Source organism: Euleptes europaea, chromosome 13, assembly GCF_029931775.1.
Source record: "Euleptes europaea isolate rEulEur1 chromosome 13, rEulEur1.hap1, whole genome shotgun sequence".
NCBI classification, from domain to species: Eukaryota; Metazoa; Chordata; class Lepidosauria; order Squamata; family Sphaerodactylidae; genus Euleptes; species Euleptes europaea.
The window spans coordinates 46,990,094-47,005,529 of record NC_079324.1 but is presented as its reverse complement, the minus strand read 5'-3'; the positions used below and the strand labels follow the sequence as shown (position 1 = coordinate 47,005,529).

Here is a 15,436-nt window from a genome sequence, read left to right as displayed (position 1 = left end):
GGAGATCTCCTGCTATTACAATTGATCTCCAGCCAATAGGGATCAGTTCACCTGGAGAAAAATGGCCGCTTTGGCAATTGGACTCTATGGCATTGAAGTCCCCTCCCCTCCCAAAACCCCGCCCAGGTTCTGCCCCCAAAACCTCCCGCCGGTTGCAAAGACCCTACTGCTGGGTCACCTTGGGCCAGTCACACACTCTCAGCCCTGACCCTGGCTAGTATTTGGATGGGAGGCCTCCAAGGAATACCAGGGTCCTGACATGGAGGGAGGTAATGGCAAACCATCTCCCAACATCTCTTGCCTTGAAAACCCTACGGGGTCACCTAAGTCAGCTGTGACTTGATGGCAATATTAATATACATACTCACAAACACCCACACCCACACCCTGTTGCACCCTGTTGGAGAAACTTAGGTGTAGCCCATTGTTGGTATACATGAAGCACAACTGCACACATTTGTTTCCCCCAATGGTCCAGTAAGTAAAGTAACATTGGAGGCTTCAGCCCCCTCCCCTTGCACACTACGGTCCCAATCCAAACCAGGTTCCCATGCACCTGACAATCTGAGTTTTAACAGAGAACTCCTGCAGCACTTCTGCTTGAAAGGACCCAGGGTGGACATCTGCAAACAGTGTGAGGTTTGGTTAGACCAGGGGCTTTCAACCTTCTTCAGCCTGGGGGCTCCTTCGGAAATCTGACACAGTGCAGTAGGTGCAGCCCCAAAATGGCTGAACCAGTTTTGAAATGGCTGCGGCAGCTTATCTTCACACTCATACTGTAAAGATCCTTGTACTGTAGTAGCACCTGCTGCCAATACATTTTCAAAAATCTGCCACTACAGCATAAGGATTTTTAGTGTGAGTGTGAAGATAAGCTACAGCAGCCATGAACACATGAAGCTGCCTTATACTGAATCAGACCCTTGGGCCATCAAAGTCAGCATTGTCTACTCAAACTGGCAGCGGCTCTCCAGGGTCTCAGGCAGGGTCTCACATCACCTACCTGCCCAGTCCCTTTAACTGGAGATGCTAGGGATTGAACCTGGGACCTTCTGCATGCCAAGCAGATGCTCTACCACTGAGCCACGGCCCTTCCATTTCATAACTGGCTCTGCTAATCAAGTCTGCAATTGCCAATCAGAAGATTTGCTAGGCAAAAGACCCACCTGGCTTTGGCCACTTTCTAAAAACCTTTGGTGGGCACAAGGAAAGGTGTCGGTGGGTGCCATGGCCAACATGGGTGGCATGTTGGGGACCCCTGAGTTAGACCCTGACTTACCTTACATGATTGTTTCCTTATTTACATGCAATTAATGTCATACTATTTTTAAAGCATGGTGCTCGTCAGGGGGATAGAGGGGGGGACATAGTTATGGGGGGGATAGGATCCTGATACAAGACCCTCTCCATTCCATGATTGAAAGTAAATGCAAAATCTGTATGATTGCCAGAAATATTTACACGGAAACCAGTTTTCCCCCCACATGGAATTTGGGCCACAGGCAGCAACATTTAACTGAGTAATTAGTTAGGCTAAAAAAGTGTTTCCAATTCACCATACAGCAGATTAACCAAAAAATGTTTCTTTTTAAAAATTAATAAAAACCCATCTTGGGTCCCAGTTGTCTGGGAGAAAGGAACGTTTATAAACGTTGTAATTAAATATAAATACATTTTAAAACCTCCAAGGGCGCCTTACAAAAAGCTTTCCTCTTCTGTCTTGCATGGGAAGGGAAATCCTCTTTTGAGGTGCTGGAGAAGGAAGAGTTAACTATTTCCCCAAACAGGCACATGTATCATCTGAAAAAAAAAAGAAACCTGCTTTCTGCTTCAGAACTATAGGTCTGACTCATGCACAAAATTTTACCGTAATCAATAAATTAATTGGCTAAAACTTGTACAATTAATCATCAGAACGTAAAAGTAGCCAAGGTGGATCAGACCAATCCATTTAGTCCAGCGACCTGTTTCTGAAGCCAAAAACAGATTAAAATGGAGATCTGTAATCAGATTCCCCAGGTATGTAGTTAAGCCTTTTAAAAGCAGCCATTGGAGAGGAGGGGACAGAGAATCGCTATTTATCATGGCAGCAGTGCTGGAGAAAGGACTCTTTCCACTGACACTATTTCCACCCATTAAAACTGCCCCCCTCCTTCATCGCTGCTTTTTAGTGTTGGCAGGCAGAAAAAAGACAGGCATTCTCTCTTAGCTTGTCTTTTTCTCATCTGGGGAAAAGCAACCCAGGAAGGGCAGGTTTTGATGGAAGAAAAGTTACCTAGTTAATCTCCTTTCAGCACCACAGTCCACACCCACATATCCACCATATCCAACCCACAGTTGCTTTTAAAGGCTAAACAACCCATAATAATTTTTTTCGGGGGGGAAGAGTTGGAGGAGTTGCTTCAGCACAATGCAAATCCAGCTTCTGTTTCAAGCCGTAACAACAGGTTCTCCCAGAGATCAAGGCATGCAAGAAGGGAGTATGAGAGCGATCCTAAGCAACTCTACTCAGAATCCCACTCGGGTCAATTCAATAGGGCTTACTCCCAGGAAAATGTGTGTTAGAAATGCAGTGGCACCGTGTTTCCATAGCAGGCTTATTGCTGGAATTAAGCCTGTGTCTACGCATCTGATTTCTAGATGGATCATGTTTACCCCTTGCAAAACTGTTTTAAAATTAGGTTGTAACAGAAAATACAAACACAACATATATAACATTTTTCATCCTCTGAACCAGAAGAAGAGTTGGTTTTTATATGCCGACTTTCTCTACCACTTAAGGGAGACTCAAACCGGCTTATAGTCAGCTTCCCTTCCCCTCCCCACAACAGACACCCCGTGAGGTAGGTGGGGCTGAGAGTGTGTGACTGGCCCAAGGTCACCCAGCTGGCTTCGTGCGTAGGAGTGGGGAAACAAATCCAGTTCATCAGATTAGCCTCTGCCGCTCATGTGGAGGAGTGGGGAATCAAACCCAGTTCTCCAGATCAGACTCCACCGCTCTAAACCACAGCTCTTAACCACTACACCACGCTGACTACAGAAAGACGCATTATAATAACTCATAATCATACAATGTATGAAACGCTTTCTCTTACCTTGCTATTCCAAAACATAAATAATATACAACACCCAATAAATACATATTCCAAAACATAAATAATATACAACACTCAATAAATATATATCTGAACACTGAAATTAATTTATCTAGGCTCTTTGATAATATGTTAATTTAGTTAATAAGGCAGTATTCCACAGAGTGGAACCATTCACCCTCCAAAGGAGATTCTCATTTTTCCCATTGTGATGCTATTGTCAGTTTAATAGTGGAAAGTAAACTCAAGAGACCAATGCTTCATCTGAAAAGAGGGGCGTGCTCTTTTACAGAACCCAACAGAATAACTTTTGGATCGAGGAGCATATTACAACGTGACATTTAATGAACAAGCTGAATGACCAGTTTTCAAAAGAGTAGTTGTTGTTTTTTTAACATCAGCAAAAAATATCTCACTTGCTAAACTTTTGAAATTATTCTGCCTTTTTTCTCAAAGGTCCCTCAATGAGGGCTGAGCGGTAAAGCTTGAAAAATATGATTGATATAGTCTCGGTGTGGGTGTGTAAAAACAACTGTTGTACAATCCACTTGGGGGGAGGATTTTTGCTGTTCCCAGAAAAGGTTATTTGATATTTGACAACAATGAGAAATTAACATAGTTCTTCTTTCATGCTGGATTTTCTTTTTACAGCATCTCACAATTTCCTTGCTATTTTTTATTACTCAGATCTAACAATGCCTCAATCTCTAAAACTTGTATCACTGTATTTAGCCCCCAAAGATATCTTGCAACAGTTTAAGTGGATAAAAGCACTAAAATACAAACAATTAAAAAAAAAAACTCTTAAAATGAAGCACAGAAGGCAATATGGATCAAAACTTCCAGCCAGCAGAGTCAATGGATGTCTACTGCTGTAAAATCAGCTTACCACTCCGACGCAGGGCTGCTCTTAAAAGAGAGGTCCCAAAACACATGTTCCAAAGTCCACAAGGGAAGGGAATCACCGCAGGGATTTCCAAGGAGGAACAGCGAGAGGCACCTGTCACTCACACCTAGGGTTGCCAGGTCCCTCTTCACCACCGACAGGGAGCCTGAAGAGGGTGGGGTTTGGGGAGGGGCTTCAAGGCCATAGAGTCCAATTGTCAAAGCGGCCATTTTCTCCAGGTGAACTGATCTCTATTGGCTGGAGATCAGTTGTAATAGTGGGAGATCTCCAACTACCACCTGGACGTTGGCAACCCTACTCATATCCTTATCCTCACCCCAATGGTCTCCCCCGGTGACTGTAGGCAGATGTTTTCGCTCCACAACAGTTTCAAAATTTCAAGCTTTATTTGGTACAAAATGATGCGGCCAGATTGCTATCTCTGGCTGGCGACAGAGGACACATCACACCATTGGTGGGGGATGGGGGGGGAGGAAAGAAGTGGCTCTTTCACATGAACACATAAAGCTGCCTTATAGTGAACCAGACCCAGCAGCTCTCCAGGGTCTCAGGCAGAGGTCTTTCACATCACCTACCTGCCTAGTCCCTCTAACTGGAGATGCCGGGGATTGAACCTGGGACCTTCTGCATGCCAAGCAGATGCTCTACCACTGAGCCACGGCCCCTCCCCTTTCGTTGCTTCAGGCCCAATCCAAGACATCAGTCATTAGCTTTAGGGACTAAAATGGGCTGGGCTCTCGCCTTCCTCATACTATTCGTCTTGACAGTTACTATCCTAAGACAAGCCTTTCTCCATGTGCTCCTGTCTGTATAACTACCGGAGTCTGTCATAAGGGGTAGGGCCTTTTCGGTAACGGCTTACTATTTACGGAACTCCTTCCGAATGGAGTTAGTTTCAGAGAGGAGCCACATCAGTCTGCAGTACAACAGTGGGATTTGAGTCCGGTAGTACCTAAGAGACCAACAAGATATTTTGGGTGTAATCTTTCAAGAAAAAAACTTCTATCCAAAATATCTTGTTGGTGTCTAAGGTGCTACCGGACTCAAACCTCCCTATCGAGATTCTTCTGGCAACCCCATCTCACTTTAAAAAGGTAAAGGTCCCCTGTGCAAGCACCGGGTCATTCCTGACCCATGGGGTGACGTCACATCCCAACGTTTTTTAGGCAGACTTTTGTTGACGGGGTGGTTTGCCAATGCCTTCCCCAGTCATCTTCCCTTTACCCCCAGCAAGCTGGGTACTCATTTTACCGACCTCGGAAGGATGGAAGGCTGAGTCAACCTTGAGCCGGCTACCTGAAACTGACTTCCGTTGGGATCGAACTCAGGTCGTGAGCAGAGCTTGGACTGCAGTACTGCTGCTTACCACTCTGCGCCACGGGACTCCTACTTTAAGTGCCAGGTGTTTTATCGATGAGTTTTTATATTATATATACTCTTGCCTTTTTACTATGTTGTATTTTTATGCTTTATGACCGTGAGCCACCTCCCGAAGTGCTGACAGTGTGAAATATATTTTTTTTTAAAATAAACACACTGCCTGCTGTATTCATTGACTTTGCCGTACCCTGTTCTCCAATACTTTCAACGCCTAGAGAGTGGGTGGTTGTTGGCTTAAAGATACACTACCCCAAAAAAATTGTCTTACAATCTTTTGTCAAAAGTGCAACTTTGCACATCAGCAGCTGCTGTGTGCAAAGTGGCAGACAACACCCCTCCCGGGGCTTCACGTTCACATCCGTGTGTTTATATGCATGGGCAAAAGAAGCACAGGGCATCTGCCTTCCATTTTATCCTGCTAGAGACCCAAGGAAGAGAGCTGACTGAACCTTGAGAAGAAACCATTCTAGCACCTCTCTAACAACAGTTTAATTAGGCATACTCCATGGGGGAAAACAGAGACAAAAAAGAGACAGTGATTTATCGGGATATTTAAACAACCACATTACACCTGATTCCCCCCCCCCTTACAACCTGCTGGTTTCTAAGCGGAGAAACTGCACCAGGGAGGGTGGTTTGTGGCAGGCAAACAGCCAGTCAGCATTTTCACAGTACTTTCAGCTTCCAAACTTTGGATCCCCTCAGCTTTGCCCTTAAGAAGAGATTGACTTTTATTTAGAGAACGTTTCAAATACAACCAACGGCAAGAAAAACGGTGTCCATACAAACCAGTCCCAGAAAACACGGGTGCATGCATGTCGCACAGGATCAATAGGGAGCAGTACATTTGACAACAATGGGACATGTATAAGCTGCAAAGGAACCTGGATCCTGTTTTGGTACATGCACAGAATTTGCCTAAATGGGCCTCTTGTGTGTGTGTTAAGGGCCGTCAAGTCGCTTCCGACTCATGGCGACCCTATGAATGAAAGTACTCCAAAATGTCCTGTCTTTGACAGCCTTGCTCAGATCTTGCAAATTGAAGGCTGTGGCTTCCTTTATTGAGTCCATCTCCTGTTGGGTCATCCTCTTTTCCTGCTGCCCTCAACTTTTCCTAGCATGACTGTCTTTTCCAGTGACTCTTGTCTTCTCATAATGTGACCAAAATGGGCCTCTTGGTACTACCCAAATCCATTTTATAAACAGAAGGCAATCAAACAGCTGTTCCACTTGCATTAATATGATGATATCTTTATGAAGCATATTAAAAATAACTCTAACAAATGCTTTTAAAATGTCCTGCTTTTTTGTAATTTGATTTATAAATACCATATATTGAACAGGGGCCAGGAAAAATGTGGAGTATTGTAAATGGTTATGACAACATTCGCCAAAAGCTATGTAGCTAGGGTTGCCAGCTCCAGGTTGGGAGATTCCCTGAAATTTGGGGGTCGAGCCTGGGGAGGGCAGGGTTTAGGGAGGAACCTCAGCAGGGCACAGTGCCATACAGTCCACCCTCCAAAGCAACCATTTCCTCCAGGGGATGTGGTCTCTGTCATCTGGAGACCACTGTAATTCTGGAATATCTCTAGCCCCTGCCTTGGAGTTGGCAACCCTATATGTAGCACCTGAATCCCGCATCTTTATGGAAGGCACCTCCTCCGTTATGGATCTTTCCAAAATGCCGAGGCCTACAAAAGAAGCCTTGCCAGTAGCACCTTAAAGACTAACAAAATTTCTGGCGGGGTATGAGCTTTTGGGGTGAAGTATGAGCTTTTATCAGCTGTGGCTCACGAAAGCTCATACCCTGCCAGATATTTTGTTAGTCTTTAAGGTGCTACTGGACTCTTGTCCATTTCATGGTTAACTATGACTTGAGCTGAAACTTGATGAAAGACATTCTAGTCGGTTAACTCCCTCCCCAGGTATAGATTTTCTGTTTGGTCTGGCGTTTTAATGTTGTAATTGCTGTTTCAGTGTTTTCAGATAGGTAGTTTTGTGTTGGTTGTAACGGGCTCTGTGATGTATGGGTATAATGCTCTGTTTTTAATTGTTACCCACCCTGTGGCCCTGACTGGGCAGAAAGGCAGGATATTAATTTTGCAAATGAATAAATAATAAATTGCGTGAGGTTGCTTACTTGGTTAAATCTGCAACATTTTACGTATGAATTGCACAAACGTTTTGAAGGGGGGGGGGGAAACCATTACTGCTTTGTTATTAGATGATGCATTAAGGTATGAATTCAGATTCCAACAATGCCCAGAGCTTCAGCCAGTCGTTTTCTCAGTCTCGCTCAGCTCACCACACTGGTGTGAGGATAAAATGAAGCATAAATCATGTACGCTGCCCTGAATTCCTTGGAAAGGTGGGCAAAATTAGATAGAAAAAGGAAGGATGTCTCTAAGAAAGCGCCTGCCACAAATGGTTTTTCAAATGCTTACATCAAAAATAGTTTTACAAAAATGTGCTGCTCAAGAAGCTGAGGAAGGCACACATTTTAATCGACCAAAACATTGTTAATGTATTGAATTCAACAAGTTTTCAGTTAAACAGTGTAGCCATGAAACCCCTGCGCAAGTATCTATTATACTGAATATATAGGGTTGCCAACCTCCAGGTACTAGCTAGAAATCTCCTCCTATTACAACTGATCTCCAGCCAATAGAGATCAGTTCACCTAGAGAAAATAGCCGCTTTGGCCATTGGACTCTATGGCATTGAAGCCCCTCCCCTCCCCAACCCCCGCTCTCCTCAGGCTCCGCCCCAAAACCTCCGCCAGTTGCAAAGAGGGACCTGGAGACCCTATGGGTATGTGCAAGAGGAGCTTCCTTTTCAGTACAGAAGAGCACTTAAACACTCTGCAAATTTTCTCTTTTGAGCCAGGGTTGAGCTAAGCAAGAGGGTCATGACTTGTTCAGGTTTTTGTAGTCTAAGAGGAATTTGAACCTGGATCTCCCACCCCAAAAGCCAGTCTGCTACTCTCAGATCACATCTAGCAACACTCAGATACAATATGCAACCACAATCTCCTATGAGATTGCAGGAATTATTTACAATCAGTTCAAGTCTTGACAGTTTTTCAAAGGAATGGTCTACTTTGAGGTGAAACAGGTCATTAAAACCACGAAAGGAAAAAATAATAATTGGGCACATTTTTTCCCCCTTTCAGACAAAATGGCTCTTTCCCTTGGAGAGCTTTCGGCTCCAAATAGAAATGCAATTGTTACAATAAATTTGTTTGCATCCAAAGGAGCTTCTTATTACACAGCACACTTATGCTCGGTTATGAAATTGTAGAGTGAGCATCGCCGCCCCAAATGAGGATTGCAGAGACTCAAACAGCACTTGGGCTGCTACGCAGGGAGATCGTTTTAACAGAGAACTTCAAGGAGGAAAACCACTCAGCAGTCTCATGAGGAAGGTGCTTAATGAGGCCATGTAATTGAGACAGCCTGGGGGACGACACAACCGAATCAAAAACAACACTTTGAGAGCAGGGGTTTTCCAGACACCCTAACCGGGGAAAGGGGTCTTTGCTGGGGTGGCACCATGTTTGTGGAACAGCCTTCACATGAACACATGAAGCTGCCTTCTACTGAATCAGACCCTCGGTCCATCAAAGTCAGTATTGTCTACTCAGACCGGCAGTGGCTCTCCAGGGTCTCTGGCAGGGGTCTTTCACATCACCCGCTTGCCTAGTCCCTTTAACTGGAGATGCCGGGGATTGAGCCTGGGACCTTCTGCATGCCAAGCAGATGCTCTGCCACTGAGCCGCAGCCCCTCCCCTCCCCCTTCATGACACATGTTTTCTGGCACTGCCTTGATTATCTTTTATCATCTCCAGAACAGGATCAAAAGGGCACGTGATGCAGTCAGTTTGCTGAAGCTGAACAGATCTGGGTGTGGCCAGGTCCTGGATGAAAGATGTTCTGGAAACCCTATGGACACCACCTGGAGTTTGAGGATGGACCCAAGGCAGGATATAAACAAAATGGCCTTTTTGATGTCAGGGGAAAAAACTTTTCTGTTTCAATTGGCCTTTGTATAGGTCAAAAGGCTATACTACCACTGAGAGCCAGGATTCATCTGATCTGACTGCGTGTGATGGAAGCCTGTATAAGTGTCAGCGCAGTGTAGTGGTTAGCGTGTTGGACTAGTATCAGGGGAACCCACCTTCAAATCCTCACCTCGTCATGGAAGCTTAGGCTACTCACAGACTCTAAGACTAACCTACCATCACAAGGTTAGAATCATAGAGTTGGAAGGGACCACCAGGGCCATCTAGTTCAACCCCCTGCACAACGCAGAAAATTCACAAACTACCTCCCCCCGCACACCCACAGTGACACCTGCTCCATGCCCAGAAGATGGGAGGGGGAAACCCTTCAGGATCCCTGGCCAATCTGGCCTGGAGGAAAATTGCTTCCTGACCCCAAAGTGGAAATCAGCGTTACCCTGGGCATGCAAGAAAGGGCCACCAGAGCCAAACACTGACATAGCCCTTCCTGACCTCCCTCTCATGATCTGCCTAAGTTCACAGAATCAGCATTGCGGACAAATGGCCATCTAGCCTCTGTTTAAATACCTCCAAAGGAGAGCCCACCACCTCCTGAGGAAGCCTGTTCCACTGAGGAACTGCTCTATCAGAAAGTTCTTTCTAACGTTTAGCCTAAAACTCTTTCGAGTTAATTTCAAGCCGTTGGTTCTGGTCCGACAGAAGATAAAGTGGAGAAGAGGAGAATGTTGTAAATCACTTTGGATCCCCACTAGAGAGAAAAGTGGAGTTTAAATGACATCAAATAAACATTTTGATTGATACTGCTGCTTCCAATTAGTTGTTTATTCTAAATTGTCACATCATAGTAGCAATATTCTGCTGCACTGAATCTATGTGGATGTGCAACTTAATATCAATAACAGGTATTATTAACTGCTAAAGTAGTTTGAGCAAAATACTGGAAAAATTGTATGTACCTACAACTCAGGAATGGTACAATAAGACTTTGGACATTGCGAAGACGTCCTGAGATGCTCAGGAGAAAGGTAAAAAGGTAAAGGTCCCCTGTGCAAGCACCGGGTCATTCCTGACCCATGGGGTGAGGTCACATCCCGACGTTTTCTAGGCAGACTTTGTTTACGGGGCGGTTTGCCAGTGCCTTCCCCAGTCAGCTTCCCTTTACCCCCAGCAAGCTGGGTACTCATTTCACCAACCTCGGAAGGATGGAAGGCTGAGTCAACCTTGAGTCGGCTACACCGACTTCCTTTGGGATCGAACTCAGGTCGTGAGCAGAACTTTTGACTGCAGTACTGCAGCGTAACACTCTGCGCCACGGGGCTCCTACAGGAGAAAGGCAGGCATATAAATATTTTAAACAAACATATATGGACAAACATGCTTGAGCGTAAAGTGCCGTCAAGTCGCAGCTGACTTATGGCAACCCAGTAGGGTTTTTGAGGCAAGAGACTAACAGAGGTGGTGTACTACCATTGCCTTCCTCTGGACAATGACCCTGGTCTCCCATCCAAGTACTAACCAGGGCTGACCCTGCTTAGCTTCTGAGATCTGAGGAGATCAAGCTAGCCTGGGCCATCCAGGTCAGGCCACGGACAAACTTACAGAAACATTTTTTTAAAAAATGTAGGAACTCTTCAGTTAATTTCCAACAAATATTGAGATAGTTTCAGAAGGTAGCTGGGATATAGGGACACAGAAATCTCCATTCCTACTTGTAGCTGACAAAGTGAGCTTGGACTCTTGAAAGCTCATACCTCAAAAATCTCGTTGGTCTCTAAGATGCTACCGGACTTGAATCTAACAAATATGGACTTTACTTCTTGGTTGCTGGAACTGATATCTAGAATATTTCAAAATGGAATCCTTTTGATGTGATTGGTGTTTTAGTGTGCAGAATAGTACAGTAGCATAAATGTGGGTATTATTAATATAATAATATTGGATTGGATCATAAGAACATAAGAAAGGCCATGCTGGATCGGACCAAGGCCCATCAAGTCCAGCAGCCTGTTCACACAGTGGCCAACCAGGTGCCTCCAGGAAGCCCACAAACAAGACCACAGCAGCATTATCCTGCCTGTGTTCCAAAGCACCTAATATAATAGGCATGCTCCTCTGATCCTGGAAAGAATAGCTATGCATCATGACTATGCATCATGACTAGTATCTATTTTTACTAGTAGCCATGAATACTCCTCTCCTTCATAAACATGTCCACTCCTGTGGATCTATTCCGCTAATGGGGGTGCTTTACCATTGGGCAGGGCGCCTTCTCCTTTGCAACAGCCTCTTATGAGAGAAGAAAGGTCCTTGGACCAGGGGAAGAAGAAGAGTTGCTATTTATATGCCGACTTTCTCTACCACTTAAGGAAGACTCAAACTGGCTTACAATCACCTTCCCTCACCCTCCCCACAACAGACACCCTGTGAGGTAGGTGGGGCTGAGAGAGCTGTGACCAGCCCAAGGTCACTCAGCGGCTTCATGCGTAGGAGTGGGGAAATAAATCCAGTTCACCAGTTTAGCCTCAGCTGCTCATGTGGAGGAGTGGGGAATCAAACCCGGTTCTCCAGATCAGAGTCCACTGCTCCAAACCACCGCTCTTAACCACTACACCAAGCTGGAAGCACCCCCATTAGTGGAACAGATATGCAGGATCCAACACAATGTGAGCTGCCTTGAACATCTATTATGGAGAGGCGAGAGACAGATATTTCAAAATAAAGACATACTTTTCTTATGGGCTTGCCTACCAAGAAACCTCTGAAGATGGGACAGGTGAGGCTTAGCAACAATAGCAGCTTTCCTACTTCCTCCTCAGCCCTTTGGGACAGAGGCAAGATTTGAATGGGGAGCATCAGGATTTGCAGCTGTCTCTAAACCACTGTTAACAAGACTTTTAAAAACCTGCAAAACCTGGGATGAAAGGTCTCTCTGTGCAACAGCCACCAGCCAGAGTCACAAGGGGCTCCAGAAACCAGATTTTCCTTCCCACTCTTGGAAATCTGCAAGAATTTGGCAGGCTGTGAGGTGGGGGCCATTGCTCAGTGGGACTTTACGTGAAGAAGGCCCCAGGTTCAATCCAGAGTTAAAAGGACTGGATAGCAGGTGATATGAAAGACCCCGGGAAAACCGCTTGACCTGATGCCTGTCAGTGTAGACAACAAGGACCTTGAGAGACCAATCGTGTGAAAGAGCAAGAGTCCAGTAGCACCTTAAAGACTAACAAAATTTCTGGCAGGGTACGAGCTTTCATGAGCCAAAGCTCACTTCTTCAGATACAGCTAGAATGTGAGTCCATCTATCTTTAAGTAGAGTGAATTAGACACACAATGGCAATGTAAACATCAAAAGCAAGTAAATGACATTAGCTGATGTGATTGGATCAGCTGTGATATGCAGAGGGGTAGTAGGCACGGAGAAATCAGCAACGGTAATGAGACAGGAACCCCAGTTCTCTATTCAGTCCAGGAGTATGCATTGCCTGCTATCGTGTGAAGGCAGCCTGATGTGCTCGAGCCATGAGTGAAAGTGCATTTGCACTGCTGGTCACGACTTGGGGCAAGCACCAAGGAAAGCACTCCCTTTATCCTTTCAGTGTCCTAGAAAACAATCAACCACCTCCACAATCATGTATCAAAAGACTAAAGTGCCCGCGCAGCCATAGAGCACAGTGTCGGCTTGGCCCAGTCAACAAGGGCAGATAACAGAGCTCTGCGGTGCTGGGGTCAAGGCTATTGAACACATGAAGCGGCCTTATACTGAATCAGACCCTTGGTCCATCAAAGTCAGTATTGTCTACTCAGACCGGCAGTGGCTCTCCAAGGTCTCAGGCAGAGGACTTTCACATTCACCTACTTGCCTAGTCCCTTTAACTGGAGATGCCAAGGAATTAACCTGGGACCTTCTGCATGCCAAGCAGATGCTCTACCACTGAGCCACAGCCCCCTCCCCTGTGTGAACTGTAGGTCCCAGACTGTTATCTCTAACCCCTGATGTGTGTGCCAGCTAGATGCGTGCGTCCAATGGTGAACAGAAGACACTCTGCACGTGCCCAGAGCCACCCTGACCTTTAATGCTGGTACTAAAAACAGATGCTGGCGCTAAACCCTGATGATGTGCCACATCACATCAACTCCTGCACAGTTATATATTTTACACACAGTTATATATTTTACAATTGGGAGGAGAGCGGGAAAGAGAGGGCAGAGAGACAGCGGCCATTACAGCCGCCCTGTACACAGAGGTGCATGTAATTTTGATCTCGGCCTTTCTTTCCAGCAATCGTAAGATCTAGAAGATCTGTTTTGGAGGGATGCTACAGTGCAATCCTAAACACAGTTAGACCCTTCTCAATCCGTTGAAGTCAACGGGTTGAGAAGGGTGTGACTCTGATTAGGATTGCAGTGTTAGTCTGTTTCAACGCAAACAACAACAGATGCCTTCGACAAAATGGGCTCTACTCCACAAAAACTGATGCCACAATAAATCTGTCAGTCTTTAAGGTGCTTTTTGCTGTGGTTAAAAAAAAAAATCTGATTTTCCTTTGATTTTAGTTTATGAATGGGAAAAGGCAGACATGCTAGTATCCTCGCTGCCAAGTCAAAACCCCTTCTTAAGTCCCCACAGATATCCCTGAGGGCATTTGCAAGGGCTGATTTCTCAAAAGAGAAGGGGTGGGGGAAGAAGGCTTTCCTTGAATGCAAACAATTTGCTCATTTCTCTCCGACTCCAGGCCCAGGGAGACTAGCTATAGCAGGGAAAGATCAGTGCTCTGTGCTTACCCAGAGGAGGAGTCACATTTGGTTTCCTCACTGATGGTCTCCCAGTACCAACTAAAGACCTTTTAAAAAAATTTTCCAAAAGCCCTTTCAGAAGAATCTTATCCCTGGTTTTACATTTTGGTTATCACCTTTTCAAGTTTTTTACATTTTTATTGTTACATTTATGATTATTTCCATTGCTGCCTTGAGCCATCGTCTGATGCAAAGCTGTGAACTATAAATATTGTGAAATAAATTAAAATACCAATTCATGTGTTCTCCAGGGGAGATAGAAGAAGAAGAGGAGTTGGGTTTTATATGCCGACTTTCTCCACCACTTAAGAAGAATCAAACCGACTTACAATCACCTTCCCTTCCCACATCAGACACCCTGTGAGGTAGGTGGGGCTGAGAGAGGTGTGACTTGCCCAAGGTCACCCAGCTGGCTTCATGTGTGGGAGCGGGGAAACCAACTTGGTTCACCAGATTAGCCTCCACCGCTCATGTGGAGGAGAGGGGAATCGAACAGGTTCACCACCCCAAACTACCGCTCAACCACTACACCACGCTGGCTCTCATAGCCTTAGCATTTAACCAGATTCCAGAGTTAAACAGCTGAAAAACTACTCAGTCTCCCTCTTCAGATATCTGGAGAGCTTCCAGCCCCACACAGCAGCCCAAGTTCCCAGTGCTTACACTTCCAGCGGATTCCACTGATATTCTCCTATAATGCCAGTAGGGGACAGAATATGCTGAATGCTTCCCATGAAGGACCCTCCCTGCATGCAGAAATCTAGAATGTCAGGGAGTAAGATCTACAATGTCCTGCTTTTCTATGTCCAGGCAGACATTTTTTCCCCAATGGAGGGGGCATTCACGCAAAGCAACACACAAACACACACCGGTACATGCAGCCCAAACAGTTTTATAAACCGGGATCAGTGCCCAACAGGGATGGGGCTACCTCTTCGTCTCTGCTAGGCAAGCACTCCGCCTCTCCCTACCTGTATCCTGACGGAACTGATGCATGGATTGCAGGTCAATGATGTACGGAGACAGCTGGGCATCCACCTGCCCCAGGACCACACTCCCACGGGCATCCTCTTTCAGGACGTTCTCGATGTGGTGGCAGACGGCCGCGGTGTAGGGCCGCCAGCGCCCATGCTCGTTCAACCACTCCCACACCACCACGCGGGCCACGTTATTGGGTGGGAAGCCCAGTCCGTTGGCCAAGACCAGCGTCCCCGTGCTGTGCCGTGCCATAGTGCCAGCTCT

The 15,436-nt window shown here is 45.7% G+C and overlaps 1 protein-coding gene across 1 annotated transcript in view; it reads right to left on the bottom strand.

The window, feature by feature from the left end:
• Positions 1-15,436, bottom strand: part of DTX1 (deltex E3 ubiquitin ligase 1) — a 48,837-nt gene extending 33,401 nt beyond the window's left edge. Inside the window, exon 1 of the mRNA XM_056859286.1 lies at positions 15,166-15,436. Within this exon, the coding sequence (XP_056715264.1) occupies positions 15,166-15,424 (259 nt within the window). The 5' untranslated portion in view covers positions 15,425-15,436. The remainder of the gene's footprint in view (positions 1-15,165) is intronic.